At 49.2% G+C, this 26,643-nt stretch overlaps 1 protein-coding gene across 3 annotated transcripts in view; it reads left to right on the top strand.

Moving 5' to 3' along the window:
* Window positions 1-26,643, top strand: part of LTBP3 (latent transforming growth factor beta binding protein 3) — a 336,564-nt gene that overhangs the window by 160,766 nt on the left and 149,155 nt on the right. For all 3 annotated transcript variants that reach the window (XM_069208015.1, XM_069208017.1, XM_069208016.1), the window contains 4 exons: window positions 22,089-22,184; window positions 22,782-22,907; window positions 23,000-23,131; window positions 23,741-23,869. In XM_069208015.1, the coding sequence (XP_069064116.1) occupies window positions 22,089-22,184; window positions 22,782-22,907; window positions 23,000-23,131; window positions 23,741-23,869 (483 nt within the window). The remainder of the gene's footprint in view (window positions 1-22,088; window positions 22,185-22,781; window positions 22,908-22,999; window positions 23,132-23,740; window positions 23,870-26,643) is intronic.

The following is a 26,643-nucleotide window of genomic DNA, read 5'->3' as shown; positions in this document are numbered from 1 at the left end:
GGATCTTTCAAGAATGCACATGCATTAATCAGAGTACCAAACAGTACATAAGCTTTCTAAGGACTCTTTAGCAACATCTTTGCACATCAATCTTCTGGAACTAATGGAAGTGCAGATAGTGCGCAACGTATTTTGTATCGTAATTTTCAACAAAACATTACTTATTCAAAAAGATACCTAAACCATGGTGTGTCACATTCAAAAACAAGGTGCTATCACTAACCAACACAAAAGATCTGGAATTGACCATTTGTCACCAAGTCCTGCTGCAGGTGGACAGTGGCGGCCGGTAATTTTAGGAGGGATGGGGACGGGCAGGAAGCACACTCACACTCACACTCACACTTATTCATTCACACACCCACGCACGCACATCCATTCACAACACTTCTCAACATTCAAACATACACGCACTTACCAAACATTCATTTTAAAAACACACACTTACCTTCAGCTCGGAGGTCCCAGGAGGGTTGGGACTGCTGCCTTCCCTCTCAGGCTGACTTTAGGTCAGCCAATGAGGGAAGGCAGCACTCCAAACTTCATCACAGAGTGGGATGGGGGTCAGTGAGACTTCTGACCCCACCCCACTCTGTGATGAGGTGTCACTGATTGACACTCGGTCTGGGCGCTTCAGGACTTAAACCTGAAGCGCCCAAGTCGAAGTCAATGGGTGACGCTTCGCCTCGTCACTGAAGGGAAGGGCCTCGAGGCACCTTTGCTGAGCTAAGGAGGTCAAGCCCATAGGAGCTGTGACCTCTTCAGCCCATCAAAGTTCCGCTCAGGCAGCCAGGAGCCTGCGCAAATCGCACATGTCTAGCTCCTGGCTGCCTGAGTTGAACATGAAGAGTGTCTGTCAAGCTGACCTTTGCTCAGCCTGACAGACACTCTTCATGAGGGGCAAAAGGTGGGGGGTGGGTGTCCCCTCCGCCCTAAAGGACAGGCCACGGCTGCAGGTGGAACACCTTACAGAATAGAACAATACTTTGTAGACATGTTAAGCAGAGCACACCAACAACAATATGAATGGGAAATCAATCAAAAACTACTTCAATGATGTTTTGATCATGAAACCTTAATCTCTTTGCAGTGTACAAAAATCTTTGCCTTCAGGTACCTACACCCACAGTGCCTGGACAGTGCACTGTGGATGAGTTGGTTAACAATATTGCATATGTGTTTTTTTCACTACATCAGATTCCTCATGTGGTGAGGAAAATGAGGCAGACAGAACTAAAGGTTTTAGAAAAACTAAACAACTCTTTCTGAGCGTTGGCATAGCCACACTGGCAACAATGATGGCTGCCTAGCGCAGAGATCCTCAACCTGTACCGCTGATCCCTGTCGCAGTGGGGGCCCAGATCGCGGTTGGCAAGCAGATGGTGTGCTCCTGGTGAACTGAGAGGCTGCTGGAGCCACTAAGCTGGTGTGGGCCAAATCCTGTGCAGTCCACAATCGAAACCTTACTGACACCATAGCTAGCCCCAGAGGCCCTGGACGAGAGGGGCCTTCTGTGAGCCTGATGTTGCGGTGGTTGGCCTCCTGCTGTGATAGGGAGCCAAGAACAGACTGCTGCTTCAAACACTTGTTCCAAGCGGGGCCTGGAAGATGCCTCTTGGAGCATTTGGGGTCCATACATTGGTGCCTGATCAGGCCTCCTCCTACATCAGGATTTAGAGGCACAGAGGAGTGGTGGGCCGTCTAACTCACCAGTAGGCCAGGTGAGCCTTCAACGGTTTCTGCTTCCTTTTCTGTTGCATCTATTAATTCGGACTTTGACTCACCTCCCTCTGATCGCTTTTCTGCTGGGTGCCTAGAAAACCTCCTCCTGCTATCTCTTGTTTGGTGCCTGCTGGCCTGGTGTTCCCTTGAGTCTTGGAGGAGCTGCCAGGCACGCAGAACTGGACCCTCATCTCAGAGGCTGTCCTGGCACAACTCCCCTCGACCACTGGCCACTGTGGGTAAGGGAGACCAGAGACAGAGCAAATTACAGTTTGACCCCTGCAAGGCATCCTGGCACCTGCGGACGCTCCCTGGTCAGAAGATGGGGGCAGCATCGTCCTCTGGGAAGCCACTCTCTGGCACTGTCACCATACTGTTTGAGCTCTTAGCCAGCCTCCAGGCAATTAATGCCAAGATTGATTTCATGTCCACTAGGCAGCACAAGATTACTGAGCGGCTGGATAGACACGCTGCAAGGTTGGATGGCATGGAACAGTGCATTTTCTGGCCTTGAGGCTGGTGCCACCTCCATCACAGATAAGGTTGCCAAAATGGAAAAGCAACTTACTCCGGTGTTGGCAAAAATGAAGACTTGGAGGCCAGATCATGGCATAACAAAATTTGCATTGCCAGCATACTCAAAACTATAAACATGGGAAGGCCCGTTGCCTTTGTGGAAATCTTGCTGTTGGACCTCTTCGAGTGGTCAAGCTTCTTGGGGAACCTTCCTGGTGGAGAGGGAACCCAAGTCTTTGGGGCCACTCCTGGGAATCCGCTGAAGTCCCTGATTGCCCACCTCATTAACTACCATGACTGTGACACTGTCCTGTGCCTGGCCCACGAACAGGACCCGCTATACTGCCAGGTATGTTATTGATTTTCCCTGACCATATCCAAGTGGTTCAGGAGGCACGTAAATAATTTACAAATGTTAAGAAGCTGCTGGGGGATAGGTGGTCCGATATGGCATGATATATCCAGTGCGATTAAAGGTGAATGTCGGCAACAAATCCCACATGTTCACCAAGCCTGCGGATGCGTGAGCGTAGTTTGTGGTTCAAATTTCTTTATTGAGTTTCAACAGCCGATATAAACAAGGGCAGAAACCTGCCTTCCATCAGGTAAAGAAACAACAGAGGAAAACGGCCCACAGCCATTAACCCCCCAACCCTACCCTGCCCTCCCTTCCCCCAAGGTGCCTCTGTGACCCACAAACATGGGAGAGTGCGTGCAATACTATTATTATGTCTCACTGTCCCTCATTGCTCTGTGTACTGTCGCCTTCTGTGAGACGCAGGAGTCATAGGTATTTAGGGCTGGTCAGCTCTCAGTATTCCCCAGCGACTAAAGTCAGAAAAGGGTGCTATAGTTCTCTATATGAGTGGTCCCGCGCCCGCAGAGTAAGAGAAATCCGTTTCATCCCCAGAATCTGCCACAGCCGATGCAGCCAGCCCAGCTGAAAGGGAACCTGTGGGGAGCCCCAGTGTGTTAAGATGTTCTGGAGTGCAGTGCCAAGTGCAAGGCTAATCTGGCATCCTTCTAGTGATTTGAGTGGAAATGTCAAGGTGTTCGGTAGGCCCAGAATGATGTAGGCAGGGAGCCTCGGAAGTTGTGTGGTCATGTGACGATCAGTATCGTCCAGGATGCCCCCCCCAGTATGCGGCCAGCTCTGGACATTCCCAGAGGATATGTGTCAGTGTACCTGGGTCCCCTAAACCCCTCCGACACAGAGGTGAGTGCGAGCTATCCCTCCTATGGAGCCGGGACGGAGTGAGGTACCAATATGTGGCTATTTTCACTGCAGTCTCAGTGGCTGCTGTACTGCGCACTGTATGTCTGGCCCTATAGTAGATCACCTCCCATTCCGCAGGTGTAAATTGTCTCCCCAGTTCTGTCTCCCATCTCTTCTGGCTTGGGGTTCTAGGCTGCTGGCCTGCGTTCTGTATCAATCATACAGTTCTGAGATTACGTGTTTGTCTGTTGTCTTAGTCGGTAACCATCTCTCAAACTTCAGGAGGGGTTGAGAGGCTCCCTAACGCATCATGGGGTTCATCACCCAGTGTTGTATCCAGAGATATTGCATTCTCTCGGTCTCAGGCAGTGAATGTGTCTTCCATAAGCTATCAAAGGACATTATGCCCTCTCCGTCGAATAGGTGTCTGATGGAGCAACATTGTGGAGTGGACTGAGCCTGGCGTGAACTCCGGGTTCCCCACTATGGGGGTCAGAGGAGACGGAAAGGTAGTAAGCTCCTTAATGCTCGCCACTTGGTCCCATGCCTTCATTGTTGCTCCAGTGACAGGGGAGGAGTATAGACCCCATGGTCTATGACAGCGCTGGAGGAAAGGAATCTTCCACAGGGTGGTCCCTGCGACTGCTCTATCCATGAAGAGCCATCGCTTATTGGACTCTGGCCGGGACCACTTGAAGAACTATCGGAGTTGGGCTGCCCTGTATTATTGCTGAAGGTCAGGAATACCCAGTCCGCCCTTCTGCGGGTGTTGACAAGATAGGTGTCTGGTCATTCTGGGCTGCCCACCAGCCCAAATAAAGTGGCAAATATCACGCTGTAGCGTATGAAGGGCACCAGGCGGGGGTTCTGCCAGGAGCGTCTGAAAGAGGGATAGAGCCCTGGGCAGGACCGACATTTTTTGGCCCGCTGTTCTACCCAGCCAGGAGATGGGATGTGCTTTCCACTGGGCCAGGTCTCGTCTGATACTCTGGAGGAGGAGCTGATAATTCAAATGTGAGGACTCAGCAACGGTCTTAGCTATCTGAATACCTAAGTATGGAATGGAATGCAGTTGCCATTGAAATGGATACCGCCAGGCCGACAATTCCACCATATACTTTGGGAGCGTGAGGCTAACAGCTTGTGATTTTGAGAGGTTTATCTTAAAACCGGAAACCTCTGCAAAGGTCTCCACCTCAGTCAAGACAACCGGCAAGGCCCTTAGAGGGTCGTCTAAGGCCACCACCACATCATCTGCATAAAGTGCTATTACGTGTTGTTCCCCACCAAAAGTAGCCCTGTGATCTCTGGGTCATCCCTTACACGCTGTGCAAAGGGCTCCATATAATGGGTGAACACGCAAGGGTGAAAGCGGGTACCCCTGCCGTGTTCACCGGCCCACCGGGAATGAGGGATATGCTGTCCCGTTGACTCTGACTGTGGCTTTTGGGTGACTATACACACTAGTAATCCATGTACGGAGCCTGGGCCCCAACCCAAAGTGCTCCAAGGTCGCCTGTAGATGTGGCCAGTGAACCAGATCAAATGCCTTTTCAGCATCAAAGCTGAGCAGCATCTGTTCTCTCCCCGAGAGCTGACCTTTGTCTATGATGTGCATGATCCATTTAGTGTTGTCCCCGCACTGTCTGAGTGGGATAAAGCCCGCATGATCCGGTTCCACCAGTCCGAGCTTCAGCGGATTCAGGCTGTAAGCCAGGATGCCCATGAGCACTTTGATGTCTACTTTAAGTAGTGGGATGGGTCTATAAGACCCGCAAAGTGCTGGGTCTTTCCCTGGTTTTGGGATGACCAAGATAGATACATCTAGCATGGTTGGTGGGATTGTATGCAGACCAGAGATAGCGTTAAAAGGCATGTCAGTATGGGGGCAAGCTTGCACAAAAGGTTTTATAGAACAAACCCGGGAAGCCGTCTGTTCCCAGAGACTTCAGGGCGTCCAGCCTGGCTGTTGCTCATATAACCTCCTGCATTCATATAGGAGCCTCAAGCATGGTTATTTCGTCAGCCGAGAGTCATGTCGTGTGGGCGCCGTTGAGATAATGCCGTTTGGCATCTATGTTGGACCTATGGAGAGTATACAGGTCCCGGTAGAAATCTTGGAATGCCTCGGCTATCTGCGTGTCACCCACCGCCTCTGTTCCGTCCCCAGACCTCACTGTCTCCACCATCGCAGATTGCCTCTGGGCGCGGAGTCTGTTGGCCAAGAGGCACCTGCATCTGTTCCCCCCCCGACGTAAAAGGAATGGCGTAGCCGTAGTGCTGCGTATTCTGCCCTATCTAAGTGTAGGCTTGCTAGCTGTGCCCTGGCCACACTCAGCTTCCTCCAGACCCTTGGGCCCTGGTATGTTTGTGAATCCTCTGTAGTTCCGTCACCTCCCTTTGTAACTGGGCCATCTTCTCTCTTTGAGCCTTATTGTCCGTGGATGAGATGGCAATGAACTCACCCATCACGACCGTCTTCATTGTTTCCCACAGTAGGGAGATCGAGGTGTCTGGTGTGTCATTAAAGTCTAAAAAGTTGGAGATGGCCGTCCGTATCTGAGCCACCACTTCAGGCCTCGACAAGAGAGTAGTCCTGAGCCTTCAAGGCCGATGGGCCCTGGGCGGTCTGTAATAATCAGTGTAAGGGAAACAGCTGCATGATCTGACAGGGCGCATGGCTCTATGCCTATCTCCTTCAGACTCCTTTGGACTTCTCTAGTACCCAAGAAAAGGTCAATGTGGGCGTTAGGTTTTATGAGCATGGGAGTACAAGGTGTAGTCCTTGGTTGTCTGTTTCTCCAAAGGTCGCACAAGCTTAACTCCTACAATGTCTGTAGTCCCCTTGGTGACAAAGCTCCCGCCCCCGTATCTAGAAGTCGACCTGTCCCAGTCATTGTTGAGGACAATATTAAAGTCGCCCCCAAAGAGTGCCTGTCTATCCTGCACAGTCATTACCTCGCCCAGTGCTCGACGTATGAACCCTTCCTGTTTCTCATTAGGTGCGTAATTGAAGGCTCCGATAACCTGAGGGCCCCCTATGTGTACCCTGAAGGCCAGTAGCCGGCCAGGTATTTCCACCACCTTGTCTGCCACCTTCCCCCGGAATGATCGTGACACTAGGAGGTCCACTCCCGCTACCTTGTTCTCTTGTGAGGAGAAGTGTTGTATTGGGAAGGTCCGTGATCGTAGTCTATGGTGATCTGCAGGATATAGATGAGTCTCCTGCAAGAGACACAGGTCCGCTCTGGTATTTTCCAGGTAGGAAAGGACGGCCCTGCTCAGCCCTTTAACATTGAGTTTACTTTGAATATGCTTGGGGTTGTGCAATCGCTAAGTCATGGGCCCATAGACTTCTACACCTTCTCTGTGTCCCTCTCCCCTGGTGTGGCTAAAGCGTTTGTGGTCCACTCCATCCCAGTTGAGCCTTATATGCCTGTGTGTATGCCTTGTGGCAACTTCCCCCGAAAAAAAAACCTTAAACAACAACAATCTAAACATCCCCGTCAGGGGGAGCCGGAACATCCGGCGTAGTCCAGAATGATTTTCTAAGTCTGGAAGAAAAGCGCCCTGGTTACCATTCCACCATCAAGTGTCCCTCCCACCCCTTCCGCCCCCCCCAGTCTGTGTCTAGATGTCTGCAGGCCCCTCATTCGCCCACCCTCCCCCACCTAACAATTGTTGCTGAGTCCCCGGTGAGGGTCTCCAGGAACCCCCGATCGTCTCTGGGTCTGGCTTGGTTCTCCACTGCAGGACAGTCTGCCACCATTTGCGCTTCCGCCGCCCACGGTTAGGTCTCGTCGAGTGGAGGTGATCCTCTGAGGGTGGCTCCAATTGCAGCAAAGTACAGGCTTCTTGCAGTGAGCACAGTTGGTGAAGTTTGCCATCCCAGCAGAAGATCAGGCGGAATGGATGGCCCCAGGAGTAGGGAACCCCTTTGCCCCTGAGGTATGAGGTGATCGGCCTAAAGTCCCTCGTCTTCTGTAGGGTGATTGCTGCCAGGTCCTGATAGAGGAGCAGCGAGTGGCCCCGAAACCTCAGCGGGTGTTGCTCCCTTGCTAGGTGAAGAATGCGCTCCTTAAGAGGGAAGTCGTGAACACAAACCAAAATGTCTGCTGGGGGTACATGGGCCGGTCTCGGTGAGCCCACTCTGTGAACTCTGTCGAATCAAACCTTCTTATCCATTTCCTCCCCTAAAATCTGGTGAAAGAGGGAGCCGATGTACTGGGCGATGTCATACTCTTCTGCCCCTGTGGGTGCCCCCCTGATGCGAATGTTATTCCGCGTCGAGCGGTTCTCCAGGTCCTCCATGTGTGCTTGGAGCATGATTTGTTGCTCCTGTAGGCAAATTACTTCTTGCTGAAGTTGTTCTATCTCCACGTCGCGGTGGTGTTCATGCTGCTCCAGGGTGTTCACTCTCTCTCTTCATCTGCTTCTAGTTCATGTCTTACTTCCTTAAGGTCCCTGGACAAATCGCGCTTTACCACCTGTAGATCTTCTTTTAGGGACTGAAAGAGCACCACGAGGAAGGACTGCGTAATTGGGCCCTCACCTTCTTCATCGCCTTCTCTCCGGGTTGTAGTGGGAGTATGGCTATCCCGCTCTGAGTTGCCTGTCATAGTCTTGGCCAACATGTCCTTGACTGATCTTTGCTTTTTGGGGTGTGCCCCCAATTTCTTCTCACCTCTGGACTGGCGATGTGGTGCAGCTCCCTCTCTTCCGCCGTCTCACTCAGACTCTGATGTAGCCCGTCTGGCAACCCGGTCTTGCCCAAGTCGCTGTAGGTCTCTCTTAGGGGGTATTTTATGGGTCCCACCTGGCCCCAGGGACACGAGGGCCGTCTCTCCTTTTCTCGGCAGCCCTCCCTGCGAAATGTTGGCGGGTCTTCTTCTCGCCTCGGTTGGGGCCCCCTTTTGCCTCTCCGCCGCCCGATTTCCGGCCTTCTCACCCCCAGGGGGGAATCCCCTGTCACAGCTCAGGCCTTCCCCAAGCTCCTCAAGGAACTTTTCAGTCAGGCCTGCCCCACCGTGTTCTCTGCATGGCCTTGACCGTTGAAGAACTCCGCGAGGCCGCTGATCCGACACCCTTCCTTTTCTGCAGTCTCACCGCACAGACTCTTGACCTGATGACACTCTTTGCGCCCGCTGGTCCTTCTTTAGGGTCCGGGGGTTGACCGCAGCCGACGTGCTGCAGTATCCATGTGCCTACATACGAGGAGGGCAACTTCAGTGTCTCCCCAAGATGTCACCAGGCTTCTCTGTGCTGCTCTCTCCAGGCAGGCTCCACTCTTTGTCTCCACGGGGCCCAGGGTGTCACCTCCTCAGCCGCAGGGGCTACCCTACGCATCCGCCGCCGTCTCGCAGCCGAGCCCCCGCTGGCACCATCACTTTGGGAGCCGGGTGGTCACGGGTCATCAGGCTCACCCTCTGCCGCACGCCGGCTCCCGCGGCCACTCCCAGCACCCTTCTCCGGCTCCCGGTCCTCACCGCTGCACACCGTGGGCAGGCTCCACTTCTGCAGCCCGGGGCCCCGGGCGTCACCTCCTCTAGCCTCGGGGGCCCCCCTGCGCCTTTGCCGCCATCTCACAGCCTAGCTCCAGCAGGCGCCGCCATTTTGGGAACCGTGTGGCCGTAGGCTGTCAGGCTCACCTTCTGTTGCCCGCCGGCTCCCTCGGGCGTTCCCTGCACCTTTCTCCGGCTCCTGGTCCTCTCTGCCTCTGCGGCCATATGCGGCGGGCGGAGAGACACAGGGCTCCGTCTCACCCGTCCGCCATCTTAGGGGCGTGTCCAAGCGTACATCTTTAACTGGGAGGGACATTGTTCCGCTTGGAGGACTGGCCTTCCCCTGATGCACTTAATTTTTAGTCACCAATTTCAAATTCCTTCACATTTACAAAATGTTTTAAAATGTTCAATGTTATATTTTGCTTATCTGTTTAAATACACTTTATTTATCTGCTAATATTATATATTATATCATTTTCTAAGCAGTCGCGGGCCGACTGAGTAGGCTTCACGGACCCTCAGGGGATCCACAACCAAAGGTTAAGAACAGCTTCTCTAGACGGTTGCCCTTCCTCATATATAATGTGCAGGGAATCAACAGTCCCTGCAAGGGTAAACACACATTGACTTATCTTGCCTGACATGGGATGGACATCACCTGCCTTCAAGAAAGTCACTTCACACCAGCTGGTCCTACAACATGCTTCCAAATGGGGACACTATAGGTGCTTTGCCTCCTATAGCTCCTAAGGTCTGCATACTGGTCCAGAAGAGGGTCAACTTCCAAATTGCTGCACAAACATATTGGCCCACAAGGCTGCTATAGTATTCTAGTTGGTTACATAGAAGACCATAGGATAGCTATAATTAACATTTATGCACTCATCATTGAAATAACCACTTTTTTCCATGACCTGCTATTAATCCTATCACAAGCATTAGTAGGTGACATTCTGTGGGCTGGTGACTTCAATCTGGTCCTGGACACATGTCTGGTTGCTCTATCCCTAGGAGCGCCCCCAGACCCCATTCCCTGGGGATACTTCTGGACTTATTGGACAGATAGTTTATTGGATATTTGGCAAGCCCATCTTGGCACAAGACAGGAATACACCTATTACTCCGCCCCTAAAGGATATCTTCCTGTATAGACTATTAGCTGTAGGAAAGTCTTCTCCTTCTGGCATGGTTACCCCCACTTTATGCGTGATGTCAGTGCGCATAGACTATTTTCACTGGGATCCTGCTGATCAGAACCCCAGTGATTGTGCTCCCTCCTCTAAAATTGTTTGCCATGGGACTTCTTACACCACACAATTGGCATACTTGTGTACCCCTGCAAATCCCTGGTTGATGGTACTTTGGTCTCCAGGGTATTGGTACACCAGGGGTTTGCACAGTGTTTGCACCTGCCAGCCCAGCAGAATGCAGGGCTGGGACATTGCCGACGGCTCCACATGGAGCCGTCGTCAATGCCTCAGTGCGGTGGGTGCAGCAGCACCCGTCGCGCAGATCACTGCCCATAAATCAGGCAGTGACCTGCGCGAGGGGGCACTGCACGGCCCCTGCACTGCCCATGCCAAGTGCATGGGCAGTGCAGGTGCTCCCAGAGGGGCCCTGGAGCACCCCTTCCGCCAGCCTCGGGGAAACAGGGTTCATTATCCAGAGGGCGGCGCTGCTTGCAGCGCTGCCGTGTCGGATAATGAAATCCGCCATCGTCAGGCTGCCTGTCGGCGGTAGCCTGGTGGTGGCGGGGGACCTCCCTGTGTTTGTAATATGGCGGTTTAGACCGCCATGCCGGTGGCGGTCTTTTCTCCCGCCACCGGCATTGCGGTCTGAACCACCGGGTTCATAATGAGCCCCTATGTGACTACTGTGGTATTGCAAGTGCTTCACATGCATTCTAGATAAGTCATGGCTGCTCGCCACAGGTACCCTAGAGAGCCCTGGCTGTCTAGACACTGTAACACTATCTAACTGGGGTTTGCCTGGACCCAGTATAAGGTGTAACACCATAGGTGTCCTCCACACACAGGGCCAGCTTCCAACATTGGCCCATCTAGAAAATTGCAGCTCCATGGGTCTTTGATATAACTCACCTGCTGCACACACTCAGACCACTCCCTGGTCATGCAAGTCCTCACGCTTCTGACATCCCTAGTGATGCATTGCACAACACAGATTTTGGCTCTGTGATCAGGCAGGCAATACTTGAGTATTTTCAGCTTAAAAAGGGTTCATTCTTCTCTTAGCCTACACTGTGTGAAGCCTTTAAAGCCTATATCCAGGATGTTGCCATAGCAAACAGGTGGGGGTCCAGATGGACATCCGGGCCCAGATACAGAAGACAGAACAGGCCCTAAAGAATTTAGATAATGATGTCCCGCAGTTAAAACAGGCCTCTTACCTTCTGGACCGACATCATCTCCTTAACACTTACAGGGAACTAGCAGATAGGGAAATAAAATGTCTCAGCAGGTACGCCCTGGCTCAATGGTATGGCGAGGGTGAGCTCCCCAGGAGGACATTGGCATTACTGGTTCAGTCTTCTCTTAGCCTACTCTGTGTGAAGCCTTTAAAGCCTATATCCAGGATGTTGCCATAGCAAACAGGTGGGGGTCCAGAAGGACATCCAGGCCCAGATACAGAAGACAGAACAGGCCCTAAAGCATTTAGATGAGGACATCCCGCAGTTAAAACAGGCCTCTTACCTTCTGGACTGGCATCATCTCCTTAACACTTACAGGGAACTAGCAGATAGGGAAATAAAATGTCTTAGCAGGTACTCCTGGCTCAATGGTCTGGCGATCGTGAGCTTTACTGGTTTGATGGAATAGACACAAAAATCATATACCCTAACTGCACACAGTGACCAGTGAGCCATTTTTTACTGAGGAGGACATCATCCTTGAATGCTTTTGATATCATAGCCAGCTATACACCTCGCATTTGACGATGGCTGCACCCGCTATTCACACCTATCTCGACGATATTGCAGTGGTATGGCTCGTCAATTTTTAGCCTTTTCCATAACTAAGAAAAAGATTTTGGTTCCCATCAGAAATCCATTTTTTTAAAGTTCACCAATTGAGCGAAATCTGTGTCAGAATCCGCACCACAGGCGAATTTCAAGATAAGTCAGATTTAGCATTATGTTTCTGATATCACAAGGGGAGATCCATGAAAGTTAAGGCCTTATTTAGTTGGGAGGGAGCAAAACACCTATCAAAAAGTGACATATGCCCTACCTGCTGGACACATTTATGTCAATGGCATTCTAAATACAGAAAACAGGACATCAGTCTTTTTTTGGCAGACATCCACTACCACCAATTTCTAAATAAGGTCCTCAGTGCCAGTAACTTAATTACTATAATCTGCGTCCCAAAAGGAGACAAATGTTAATTAAAGCATTGTGGGAGGTTGAGAAATCAGAGGATTTGGTGTTAAGTTTCATCAGTTACAAGAAACTTACCACCAAATCATCTGTCTCCTCCCATTCCCAGCTCTTTTAATTCTCATATGTTAATTAGCAGCCATGTCTATTGGGATTGGATACTGTAGCGTTTTCCTCCTCAACTGCTGCATTTCAAACTGCGACATTCTAAAGTATACAAAAAATTATGGATGAATTAATCCCAGCCCCTAGTAATTACTCGGGCCGCACCCTAACCCATTGTTATTTTGCACACCATGCAAGTGGGCACAGCTATTTGCAAATCAGTCCTGACCCTGCTCCTGTGGGAACAGTTCAGCCCGAACTGCAAAGCCAGGTCCTCCCTGAACTGGAACACAGGCAACCCAGGACTGGCTGGCTTAGGACTCTGCACTTCACCACTGATAACAAGTGCTAAAGTGCAAGTGCTCGCTGTCTAAATTGTACTGGTGACTGGTTTACCCATTATTGGAATATTTTGATTTGCTAGTAAGACTCTATTATAGTGCACCATATGTGCCCACGGCCTGTAACCTAAATGCTATTGGTGGGCCTGTAGCACTGATTGTACCACCGACAAGAGTAGCCCTGTAAACATGTCTCAGATCTGCCATTGCAGTGTCTATGTCTGCAGTTTTTTAACTGCTGTGTTCACCTGGCAAGTGCGCCCACTTGCCAGGCCCAAACCTTATCTTTTACTACATGTAGGTCACCCCTGATTTAGGCCCAAGGGAGCCCCCTGGACAGTGGGCAGTGTATTTAAACGGTATAACATGGACTGCTGTGTTTTAGATGTCCCGATTCTGAAATACTGCTAAATTTGTTTTTCACTATTGCAAGGCCTATTTCTCCCATAGGGTAACATGGGGATTGCCTTGAAATATCTTGTAAGTGTAATTTTCTATTGGGAGCAGATAGAGATGAGGAGTTTTGGGTCTCTAAACTCACAATTTAAAATACATCTTTACGTGAATTTGATTTTTATATTGTAGGTTTGAAAATACCACTTTTAGAAAGTGGGCATTTTCTTGCTTAACTATTCTGTGCCTCTGCCTGTCTGTGGAATACATGTCTGGGACAGGATGACAGTTGGGCTGTTTGTGCATCCACTCTAGACAGTCACACAAAGGGAGCTTAGGTGTGCCCTGCATATCCTGATGATCCATCACCAGGCGGGTGGCACTTGCCCTCGATTAGGGCTATTCCGGTCCTCACACAAAGCAGTCTCCAACCCTCTTGAGTGTGTCTGGGGTCAGGGCAGGAAAAAGCAGGGTCTTGTGCACTACAGAGACCTCTTTTTGAAGTTTGCCTACTTTAAAGACAGAAAGGGGTATATATACGGGACCTCTGACCCCACAGAGTTAGGACACTTCTGGACTGAGGACATTCTGTCAGGAAGAAGAGCTGCATGCTGTAGGAGGGACTCCCACTCCCGTCTGTTGCTTTGTTGTGCTGGCCTACTGCTTGCTGCTTCTGTCCTAGGAGTGAGAGCAATGGACTTTGCTTTCTACTTCTTGCTTTCCAAGGTTTTTCAAGGCTTTGAACTGAGCTTTCCTCCTGTTAAGAAGTCTCAGGGCCATCAAAGACTTCACCTGCCACTGCCTGGGCTCTCTTGCTGAGAGTCCTGACTTGCCAAGTGGTGCCAAATCCAGACCCTGGACCCTTGGAAGTGATCTCTGGTGCAATTAAGAAGAAACCAAGCATATGGACTCCAGAGCAACTTCAGAACCGGCCTGCTGTCTGACTCCGCACCACTGCCTGCATCAGAGCAGTGGTCCCCGCTGAGTGCAACGACCACGACTTGCAATAGAGGCCCAACGATGCTGCCATGATTGGCATCTGTGGCCCCGTGATGTGATTGCAACACCGCAAAGTAGACGCTTCGCATCTTGGCCTGCTGGATTCATCAACCCTGCTTTGACGTAAGGAAGTGACGCCTCACCACCGACGCTGCACCACCTCCCCTGCAAGAGTAAGGAACCAACACCTCACCTCCCCAGTAGCAATAATGAACAGATGCCGCACCAGCTCCAGCGATGCCTCACCTCCCCAACTCTGTGCAACGTCCTTGTTTCATCATCGTTTTCCTTGGTACTGTACGTGCGGTCCATGCTACTCCATGACCGGCTCACGCCCCCTCTCAAGTGGCGTCAGACTGTAGGTAACGACTCCGTCAACGAAACCATAATAGCCCCAGCTGGAGCCATTGTGTTTCTAAGCTCTTTACTAAGATTTACTCTTTGAAAAATTGTCTCTTTACTTAGTGTAAATGGGTTCGTTATCGGAATGATGTAAGATATTGGAAGAATGCGACTGGCACCACTATTTGAGGGAATAATAACTGTTTTATTTAAAGTTGGCCAATTCTCTCTTGTTTCTTTCCACAAGATTAGCCCTATTTTCTATTTCCCCAAAACCCTGCTTGGGTTTTACAGTCTCTGGTGGTGTCTTGGTTCCGTCTTGAGGCGGTCTGGTTTTTCCGTCCTCCGATCTCCCGTATTCCCAAAAGAAAAAGAAAAATAAAAGTAATCAGGTACGTGAATAAAGTAGGGGTAAGACAAGGGTTCAAACAGGGTTAGTAGGGTGGTGTGGACTAGGTAGGGCTGGTGCTGGTGGTGGGTATCACTCTGTGGTATTGTGCCCTTATTTCCTTTTTACTCCAAAAAAACCCCTTTCTCTTCCTTTTCTTAGGGTTTCTCGGGTGGTGTCCCTGTCCGTGGGTTAAAGCAGTTTAGGTCCCCCTCTCCTTTTCTGGTAAGTCCCCTTCTTTCACGAGGTCTTCCCGTCCTCCCTTTCTCCCCCCCCCCCCTTTTCCTCTTTTCCCTGTCAGCCAGCCTGACAGAGTCTGCCAGGCAGGGTATAGACGTACCTGGGAGGGCCACGTCCCTCCCGGGGCGCGGCCGGCACGTGGGTGATCTCCCGATTTCTCTTCGTCTGGGCCGGGAGTTGCCCAGTGGTTCCTCCTTCCTTCGAGGCGTCCTGACTTCTGGGTCTCTTCCTCCGTCCTGGGCACTCGGATGGCGGTGCTTCCCCTCGCTGCAACCGACTCTCCGACCTCGACGGTGTCCTTCTCTTCCTCCGGCCCCCTGGTGATGGCGGTTTCCCTTTCCGTTGTCGGCTCTCCGGTCACGGCGGTCTCTTTCTCTTCTTCCGATGCTCCGATGGCGATCTCCTCACTCCGGCTTCCCCGCGTTCTCGGCTCCTCCTTCTTTTCTCCCGATCTCCCTCGTCCGTCTTCTCTTCTGATGTTTATGACGCCCTCAGCGTCATACGTCATGGCAGGGAGGTTTCCTCTCGTGCCCCCGGGCCATTGTGTTCCTCCCCCGACAGGTGTTTGGGAGCTGCGTTCGGCGGCACTCCCGTTACACATCCCCTCCCTTGGATGGGGCTGTTCGAGCCCCCCAGGTCCCGGAAATCGAGACAAATAGTCTGCTTGTCCCATAAGGTCTCCAGGGAGATGGCAAACCTGGAAGGAGAAAGGTTGTAGCTCCATAAACCATCTTAAAATGCGAACGTTGGTGTCCTTATACCTCGAGAGCCAGGTAAGAGGGGCGTGGTCGGTATATAAAAGGAAGGACCTCCCTAGGAGATAATATTGAAGGCTTTCAACAGCCCATTTAATGGCCAGGCACTCACGCTCTATTATGGGATAGTTCTGTTCCCGAGGAAATAGCTTACGACTAATGAAGACCACCGGATGGCTTATCTCATTTTCATCTTTTTGGAACAGTACTGCACCCAGGCCTACGTCCGAGGCATCCGTTTGGAGATGGAAGGGACGACTGAATTCAGGGCATTTTAATACGGGTTGCGTGGTTAGGCACCGTTGCAAGGTACGGTAGCTATGTGATTGTGGAATGGTTAGACTTGTGATGTTCTTGGGTTGCCCCTTCCTCAAGAGGTCAGTGAGGGGGGCGGCCACTGTAGAGTAGTGAGGTATGAATCTTCGATAATACCCCACTAGTCCGAGGAAGGATCGGATCTCTTTCTTTGTGGTGGGTGCGCTTATACGTAAAATGGCTTCTATTTTACTCATTTGGGGCCTGATATTCCCCTTCCCAATATGATAACCCAGATAGGGAATTTCATTGAAAGCCAGTCGGCTCTTGGAAGGATTGGCGGTCAATCCGGCCGCCGACAGTGCTTTAAAGATCTGTCCTACATGGTTTAAATGGTCTTCCCAGGTTTCGCTATGAATAACGATGTCATCCAGATAGGCGGCCGCGTATCTGGTATGTGGTCGTAATATAGTATCGATGAGTCTCTGAAAAGTGGCGGGGGCTCCATGCAGTCCAAAAGGGAGTACCTTAAAGTGATATAGACCGGAAGAGGTGGAGAACGCCGTTTTTTCTTTATCGGCTTTAGCTAAAGGAATCTGCCAGTATCCTTTTGTTAGGTCTAGGGTAGACATGTATTTGGCTTTACCGAGCCGTTCTATAAGTTCGTCTACCCTGGGAAGAGGATACGTATCAAATTGGGACACGGCATTGATTTGTCTAAAGTCGATACAAAAGCGTATGGATCCGTCCGGTTTTGGCACTAACACCACCGGGGAGCACCAGGGGCTTTGGGACGGCTCTATAATATCCAAATCTAACATCCTTTTTACCTCCTCTTCAACTATGACCTTCCTCGCTTCGGGAATGCGATAGGGACGTAACCGGATTATTTTACCCGGTTGGGTTATAATCTGGTGGTGGATTAGCTCTGTTTTACCTGGAACAGGGGAAAACACGTGGGGGTGCGCATTAAGGAGTTGGTTTAGTTGTTGGTTCTGTTGCACTGTTAACTCCGCATTTCGGAGGGGTATATCGCCCTTTGAGGGGGGGTCTGTGGGGCACCACCCTATTTCTAGCTCTTTTACTGTGTTAACTAAACAGTTTATATTTTGGTCTACTTGAGATTCCTCCCATCTTTTTAGTAAGTTAACATGAAAGATTTGAAATCGGTTGGGATTAGTCGCGAGTTGTAGTTTATAGGTAACCGGAGTTACTGCTTTTATTATTTTATATGGGCCTTGCCATTTTGCCAAAAGTTTATTGTCTGAACTGGGTAAAAGCACTAATACTTGGTCTCCCTCTACAAAAGATCTCATTTGAGTGTTCCTATCGTAATAACGCTTTTGTTTCTCCTGAGCTTTTTCCATGTGCCCTCTCACATCTTCCCATATCGTTTGTAGTCGGGACTTTAACTCACTGGTGTACTCTAGGAGAGGTTTTTCCCCGCTTTCGTCTTCCTCCCATAACTCGGCTGCCATGTCTAATAGGGTCCTAGGCTGTCGCCCAAACAGCAGTTCGAATGGACTATGTCCTGTAGATGCTTGTTCATGGGTTCTGACGGCATATAACACTAGGGGAAGTTTCTTGTCCCAATCTTTACCTGACTCGGAGATCGCTTTCCTCAGAAGGGTTTTCAGGGTGCGATTATACCTTTCTACTAGTCCGTCTGTCTGGGGATGATAAACCGCTGTCCTTATCTGCCGTATCCCTAATAATTGACAAATCTGAGCCATCAAGTTGGACATAAACTGGGTCCCTTGGTCCGTCAATATTTCTCGGGGAAACCCTATTCGTGAGAAGAAACCTATCATGGCGTTGGCGACACTTTTAGTGCTAATACTAGTTAGGGGGATAGCTTCCGGATACCTAGAGGCGTAATCGACCAATACTAGAATGTAGCGGTATCCCTTGGAAGACGGTAGGAGGGGCCCGACTAGATCCATTCCTACTCTAGAGAACGGTACGTCAATAATGGGAAGAGGATGTAGGGGTGCTTTTTTCCTGGGTCCGGGATCTATCAACTGACATCTAGGACATTGCTGACAGAACTTTCTGATATGGGAAAAAACCCCAGGCCAGTAGAATTTCCTTAATAGGTATTCCTCTGTTTTTTCTCTCCCGTAATGACCCCCCCCGGCTGATTATGGGCTAGATGCAACACCTGCTGCCTATAGGGTTCGGGAATCAGTAACTGTTTCTTTTCCCCTCTCTCGTTACTGGTGATTCGATATAACAGATTTTTATTGATCACAAAGGAGGGACCCTTATCATCTATGGTTCGAGGTTTGGCACTTCTCCAGGCGTGGATCAAACTGGGATCGTCCCTTTGACTACATCGGAAGGGCGGAAGACCAACGAGGGCGAATACCTGTGCGTTATCTCTGTCGTGGTTTGTGTCCTCTCTTCTATAGGACTTCCTGGCTTCTCGTTTTTCTCTTTTAGTGGGTTTATAGCGGGTCACCGGGGCTGTTATGGGTAATTCAGAAAAAGGGGCGCTTCCCAACCAGGCATCCAGGTCTCTCTGTGTGCTGTCCAAAAGGATCGGAAAGTCTTTAAAGTCTGTTCCTATGATGGCCTCTTCCACCAACTGTTCAACTACCCCCAGCCTTATGGGGGTATTTGTTCCTTCCCAAAAAAGGGTAGTCCATATTAGGGGATATTCTCTTGTTTCCCCGTGAATACAACATATGGATACTGTGAAACCTGGGTCAAGTGTATGCTCGGCAATCAGATCCGCTCTGATTACGGACTGACTACATCCGGAGTCGATGAGCGCTAGTGTGTCCCTCCCGTTAATGGACAGTATCTTTTTGTATTGGGTATCTTTCCCCCCCGTGTAGAAAACCCGGCCTCTCGTAACCCCTATTTCCATGGGTTCGGGTTTGCCGGACTTCAGCGGGCAAAATCGGGCAATGTGTCCCCATTCCCCACAACTAAAACACTGGGGCTGCTGTCCAGAGGGCTTCTCTATCCCTCGTAACCTTCCCGGTTCCTCTATCGGCCTTTTCCCCGAGGCTGCGGATTGTCCCGTGTTTTGCCTAACTGGTTGAGGTAACAACCGCGGAAGGGGTGTTTTGAATTCGAGGGAGCGGTGGAAAGCACAGGCCAGCTCAATGGTAGTATTCGTGTCGGGGTTCGGGTGTTGCTTGATCCAATGGCGAGTATTGGCGGGTAGGGCGTCTAGATATTGTTCTAGGAGAACGGCCTCAATAACATCTTCCCTATTCGTCCCTATGGGTCCAAGCCACTTGAGACCTAAATCTTTGACCCTAAAATATAAAGCTCGAGGGTTCTCAGAGGGGCCCCACCTGGCCTTCCTGAAGCGAACCCGATAGTGTTCTGTATCAAAGCCGACCCTTTCTAGGATGCTCTTCTTGATGTCCGGATAGGGTGTTGTCCCACCCGGGTTAACCGCTTGATATGCTGCTTGGAGGGTCCCGGTTAATAAGGGAGCGATATATTGACCCCATCTGTCCTGCGGCCAGGTGGCTGAAATGGCGACGCGTTCAAAGTTAGTAAAGAAGGCGTCGGGGTCTTCGCCTTCCTGATATCTCTGCAAAACGGAACTAGGTACATTTGGATGTACCCGAGTTGCTGCAATGGTATCCGTCAAAGTCTTTATCGCGTTGTCATGTACCAACTGATTGTTGGCCATGATAGTAGCCTGACTTTTAAGCGCGTTTTGCAGGGCCTCCCTTTCCACCTTGGCTGCCTTCTGTTGCTCCTCCCATACAATTTGCAGATGGCGTTGCCCCTCAGCTAGTTGCTGCATCATATCCGCCATTGTGGGCACCCCCTCCATTTTCTAGGGTTCTCCTGTCGCCTGTTCCAATATCCCACTTCTGTCACCACTGTAAATGGGTTCGTTATCGGAATGATGTAAGATATTGGAAGAATGCGACTGGCACCACTATTTGAGGGAATAATAACTGTTTTATTTAAAGTTGGCCAATTCTCTCTTGTTTCTTTCCACAAGATTAGCCCTATTTTCTATTTCCCCAAAACCCTGCTTGGGTTTTACAGTCTCTGGTGGTGTCTTGGTTCCGTCTTGAGGCGGTCTGGTTTTTCCGTCCTCCGATCTCCCGTATTCCCAAAAGAAAAAGAAAAATAAAAGTAATCAGGTACGTGAATAAAGTAGGGGTAAGACAAGGGTTCAAACAGGGTTAGTAGGGTGGTGTGGACTAGGTAGGGCTGGTGCTGGTGGTGGGTATCACTCTGTGGTATTGTGCCCTTATTTCCTTTTTACTCCAAAAAAACCCCTTTCTCTTCCTTTTCTTAGGGTTTCTCGGGTGGTGTCCCTGTCCGTGGGTTAAAGCAGTTTAGGTCCCCCTCTCCTTTTCTGGTAAGTCCCCTTCTTTCACGAGGTCTTCCCGTCCTCCCTTTCTCCCCCCCCCCCCCTTTTCCTCTTTTTCCTGTCAGCCAGCCTGACAGAGTCTGCCAGGCAGGGTATAGACGTACCTGGGAGGGCCACGTCCCTCCCGGGGCGCGGCCGGCACGTGGGTGATCTCCCGATTTCTCTTCGTCTGGGCCGGGAGTTGCCCAGTGGTTCCTCCTTCCTTCGAGGCGTCCTGACTTCTGGGTCTCTTCCTCCGTCCTGGGCACTCGGATGGCGGTGCTTCCCCTCGCTGCAACCGACTCTCCGACCTCGACGGTGTCCTTCTCTTCCTCCGGCCCCCTGGTGATGGCGGTTTCCCTTTCCGTTGTCGGCTCTCCGGTCACGGCGGTCTCTTTCTCTTCTTCCGATGCTCCGATGGCGATCTCCTCACTCCGGCTTCCCCGCGTTCTCGGCTCCTCCTTCTTTTCTCCCGATCTCCCTCGTCCGTCTTCTCTTCTGATGTTTATGACGCCCTCAGCGTCATACGTCATGGCAGGGAGGTTTCCTCTCGTGCCCCCGGGCCATTGTGTTCCTCCCCCGACAGGTGTTTGGGAGCTGCGTTCGGCGGCACTCCCGTTACACTTAGGTATGTTGAAGTTTCGTTGTTTTGGTCTTGTTCAATTCAGATAAATATTGGTTATTTTTCTAAACTGGTGTGGAGTACTTTTGTGGTGTTTTCACTTTGTCAGTGTGTGTGTGTGTGTGTCTACAAAAATACTTTACACATTGCCTCTGAGATAAGCCTGACTGCTCGTGCCAAGCTACAAAAGAGTGAACAGGGGTTATCTTAGGTGTGTGACTCCCTTACCCTGACTAGAGTTAGGGTCCTTACTTGGACAGGGTGCAAACCACTGCCAACTAGAAACCCCATTTCCAACAGAGCATCACACTAAAGTAAACAAAAAGTGATGGATGGCACGCTTGAAATAATGTCAGCCACTGCTAAATAGGCAACCTTTGGGGAAGCTCAGCTGAGAATTTTGTCTTGACATTGTCGTTGTCCAACCCTTAATAATGGGGCTGATCAGAGGCAATTGCAGGACAGAATACCTCCACCACCTCCTCACTTTTCTTCCTGTTTTATTCAGTGGCAGAAGGTGGGTGTGAATCCAGAAGTTCCCCTGAATTCACATACTGCATTCCCTGAATTGAAAAATGAAATGTACCTAGCCCAAGTAGGCACAAATACATTTCCAAATAATGGTGTACTTAAGAATGATGTATGACAAAAGAGTGTGACACCTACTTTATGCTAGGAGAAATCCATATGTATACTGCAAACTGTAAATGCATTGTAATGTTTTGAATAATGTTGACCCTCTCTTGGTATCCTAAGAGTATTCTTGGCACATCTATGAAATCAAAACGGAAAGCACTCCAAGAGGAGATACTGGTTAATGCTCTCATTTCTTTATAATAAACACTTAGGCTGGGTGGCGTAGATGTGATAACTAGCAGCTACTGTGCATTCACCACCTATCATCTGTAGTCTCAGCATAGGCTTATCGACCTGATGACTGTGAGTTTGCTCTTGTTGCAGAAGTAGTGCTGAAGCCGACAATGGTGCCTGTCCGGAGAGTCCTTCCAGACCAGTATACGCCCAGTGCAGTCGACATAGAGCCTACGAAGGTCACAGGTATGTGCCTGGCAGTTGTTCAATAGAAGACAATTGGAAAAAGTGGCAGACAGAAGTTCACACTCAACAAAAAACATGAATGCAGTTGCAACTCATATTCTAAAAGACAGGACATAGCGAACAAGAGCTCATTATACACATGCACAGGTCCAAGATGTGTTTATTCCCACGTGGACAGACTGAACGTCTCAAGAACTAATTTCAGAACCTCTTCAGATGCAGGTATCTGGTCAGCTTAAGATCTCACCACCTTCTCCTGAAAGCTGAAAAATATCTCTTCCTATCCATTTCTCACAACCCCCAAAATATGCCCCCATGCTGAGAGGTTCAGCAGGAAAGTGTACAATATAGCTGTTATAATTCACTTACTTGGTGCCATACATGAACCCATCCTCAGAAGACAGGCTGAGACCCATAGAACTTATTACACATACCCAGTACCCCATACACAAATCGATTGGCCAAAAGAATGGCTGAGGTCTTGCAGAATTCATTCACTGACAGAGAAAAGGCAAGTGTCCCTCCATAAATCCAGGCATACCTACAATTTTTACCTTTGCTTTCTCCCTCAGTGCGTTTCTTTCTTGTCCTCTCCAGAGACAGATGAGTGCAAGCTGAACCGTAACATCTGTGGTCACGGCGAATGCATCTGGAAGCCCTCTGGATACATCTGCCAGTGTTCCCATGGCTACAATTTCCACACCACGAAGAGATACTGCATTGGTAAGTGTGACCTCAGATGCCTTCACCCTTTAAGACTGGGATACTCTCTTCTTTATTGGCTTCTTTAAATCACTCATTTGTCTGTGTTTCAGATATGAATGAGTGTGAAAGTAATCCCTGTGGTATCGGGAAAGGGTTGTGCATGAACACTGAAGGATCCTACATCTGCAAGTGCAACCGGGGTTATAAAGTGCAGGTGCAACATGGCATACAATCCTGTGTTGGTGAGGAATTCCAATAGTCGTTCTCCTCCATGTCTTCCCTAAAATCTACATTAGAGAGTTTACATTTTTTTCCCATCAGCATTGTTTCCCCTGGTATCCTGCTTTTTTCTTTGATACCATATTTGTTTTCCAACAGATCCAAGTTTGTTTTTTGTTTCTCTTCATAATCACCTTTGCTGCATCTGACATTAATTGTTGTTTTTATTGAAATATCTCTCTATCTTGTTGTTAATGACACTTTGATTGCATTCACAGCTACTATCCAAGTTTTTCTCTTGATATTTCCATTTGCTTTCAATTATAGTCCTGTTTTTTTTTTAAAGTCCACCATTGTCTTCAGTGAGGGTAGGGTTCCCTTGCCTTGTTATCAGTGTCTGTTTTTATTGAGCCGATTTTTAGTTTAATTTTGGATCCATGTTACAATTTGGATTCATATTTTTTCCAGGCTGAGAATGATGATTTTTAAACACGAGAAATGTGTTTCTCTCCCTTAGTCTGCACCACCTCAACAGTCTCTTATCCATATTTAACTTTTCTTGGAGAAACTCAATACCCTTTCTCCATTTATTGTACAATGGAGGGTTCTTACTTTGCTCTGTATTTTCCCAGACATCGATGAATGCTCCAAACCAAACATCTGTGGAGAGGGCCTCATTTGCCACAACTATCCTGGTTACCACATCTGCGACTGTTACCCCGGATACCAGCCAAAATTAGGGCGCCCCCACATCTGTGAAGGTAAAGTTGTGGCTTGTGAAAGGCTGAATGGGCATGAGCTTTTGGCAAAGTGGGTCTTTCTTAGAGTACTTTGCCTTAATGAGAACCTTGTATCAGGAAACACCCAAACCTCATTTGAAGTGTTGCTAAATAACGATAGACATCTGGGTACCCAATTGAGTATGAGAGTGCTCAGCGGCTGTCACCGAGTGATCTGCAGTGCTACACAAAAATCCCAAATAAAATAAAATAGGGGTCAAGTTTTTTTTTTCCACCTGGAATAAAGCAGATTATATCACAACTAGGCATGCAGGGAACTGCCTAGCTCACTGCTGGTCAACCAATAATGTTATTCGGGGTACAGACCCGACAGCATGCTAGGCAGGAGAACAGTGTTGGTGTTTGTATGAGTGAGAATGAAAAATCTTACACATTGTCATGATTGCAGTTCCCTAGATATGTATTTTACTCATATATCCTTTAATTAAAGGTGAGTACAACATGATATAAATTCTACAGCATTGGATCTTTCATAGCCAGACAATACAGCCTATCCACCCCTTTCTATGATTATAAGACTGACCAATCAGGTGGTTAAGGAGTGAGCTGTAGTCTATTCCCCCTACCCCAAGGCTTTAAATGCCAGATTTTGTGCCGCATGTTAGTTTAAATGAATACTCAGGAGCTTGACACCAGGTTTTATCTAATTGGTCACAGATTACAGCATTTCACATCAACAGCATGTTAATATTTCAACTCTTTCTCCAGAATAGGATGCTTTTCATGCCCCAGATGATGCCTTCCCCAAGCCCCTACCTAGGGATTCTCCTTTAGATGACATTGACTGTTACCATTCCTTGGTAGAAAAAGCTTCAGATAAGTTTAAATTGCCTGTATTGACAATAGAACAGCCACGTTTTGTGTACAATCGTATTATAAAAATGCAGGAGAGCTATTAGATCGTTACCAGACAATTTTTGAGATGAAGGTCTGGCCAATATGAAAAATCCTAAGATCTCCTCTCACTATAACTAGAAAAGAAATACAAAGTTTCAAAGTCCTAGAGTCTAAAGCAGGCACTCCAATGTATCAAACAATGGGTTACATTAAGCCCAACTTATGTCTCAAGTGGAAATGAATGTGACTTGTTTCAGTGTGCAGCTCTAACAAAGCTTCAACTTTGTTGCTGCTAAAACTCCTGTGCCTTCCTAGGCACACGTGGAGCCTGATCCACGAGACAGCCTTTGGCCCTTCTAAAGACATGCCAACGACTCTCCATGAGAACAATGAGGGATTGCAGACCAGCTAGGTGTCACCTCCCTTGGGCAGTAAGTAACTTAGGTGTTAGCCCCAAAAGTCAGGTTTCAAAAGTGAAGCCACCTTTGACGGGCAGATGTGCAACACCTGAGAGGAGGGCTGTCTCCTTGTTGAGGTAGACAGGCTGGCACAGGATGCAGTGGAGGGAAATCAGTTTCCAAACCAGTTTCCAAAGGGGCATGTAGCCTTGAGGTAAAGGCAACCTAGGAGTGGGCTAGTGAGTCTGGACATTGAGAGAGGAGGGTCTCGCTATCTTAGGAGTGGGCAGAATGGTGCATCTTGGGATAGCCAGATGCCACACTCCACATGAAATGGTGGGATGGAACCTGGTAGCCATTGGCTATCAACCTTGTCCTGGCCCTGAGGGCACTTTCCGAGCTTAAAGAGGGCACTCTTGGCATCCAGACCTCAGAACTTGGGATAAGAACCAAAGAAGGACTGCTCTGCTGCACAAAGGAACCAGCTGTAGGAAGCTGACTTTTTACGTAATGTACCACAATGAGGTACACTTTGTAGAATGTCCAGACAACCGTTATTGGCTTACATTACTTAAATTAATAATCCCAAATGCTGTTTTTTTGGTAGTGGGGTGAGCAGATTAGGTTTATCAGATGGGTATTGTTAAGTATTTGTTGAACACACAGTCAATAAATGAGACAAACACTCAGGAAGAAACTCGAGACCAATTTAGACTAATATCCTAGATTTTTATATTAATTTTGACACCAAGATCTTCGAGATCAGATAAGTTAGTTGTTAGCGATATTTTAAAATACCGAAAATACAGCTGTCATATTTGAGGCATGAGCCTCGAACACAGTAATGTTATCCTATGGGAGAAACATACACTGCATAGGGCCTTTTGCAAACGACTTACAGGACTGTTCTTCTGGACTTGAGGTAAGTATTGGCCAAGGTCCTAGGAAGCCCCAACAGTTCATTTTCACCTGCCCTGGTCTGTCCAGTGCAGAGGTGCTTTCAGCGGTGGTAGCCTCGAACGCTACACGCAAAAGTCGATAGGGAAAAGTACCTGCAAGAAAAAGCTGCAAGTGGGGACTGGGGGACCAGTCTGGCAGAACTCAAAGGAGGGCTTGGCTCTTGAGGGTCTCAGGAGTATAGAGACCCCATTGGTTTCAATAAATTTGGGCTGGGGGACTTGGTTGCATAAGTGTTCTGTCGGTCCGGTTGGCGAGTTTGAGGCTCTAACAGTTCTTGTTGAACCTGTAGAAGAGGGGAAAGAAAGACAGCAAGAAGCCTTCTGGTGTGGAGCTGGCCTCTCTCAAAGTCCCTCGATGTGCAGGTACGTTTTGGCAGTGGTAGTGTACCAACTGAACACAATCAAGCATTGCTTCTTGCAGTTGTCGATGGCACCCTGAGTATGGGTGTAGGGAGGCTCCAGGCAGGCTCAGCGTCTCGAAGACAGGATGGGTCAATGAGGCTGACCTCCTGGACACTTGGGGCTGATTTACTAACTTTTG

This window comes from Pleurodeles waltl, chromosome 9 (genome assembly GCF_031143425.1).
Source record: "Pleurodeles waltl isolate 20211129_DDA chromosome 9, aPleWal1.hap1.20221129, whole genome shotgun sequence".
Classification (NCBI taxonomy): Eukaryota; Metazoa; Chordata; class Amphibia; order Caudata; family Salamandridae; genus Pleurodeles; species Pleurodeles waltl.
The sequence above is the reverse complement of the archived record's forward strand: the minus strand, read 5'-3'. Positions and strand labels throughout refer to the sequence as shown.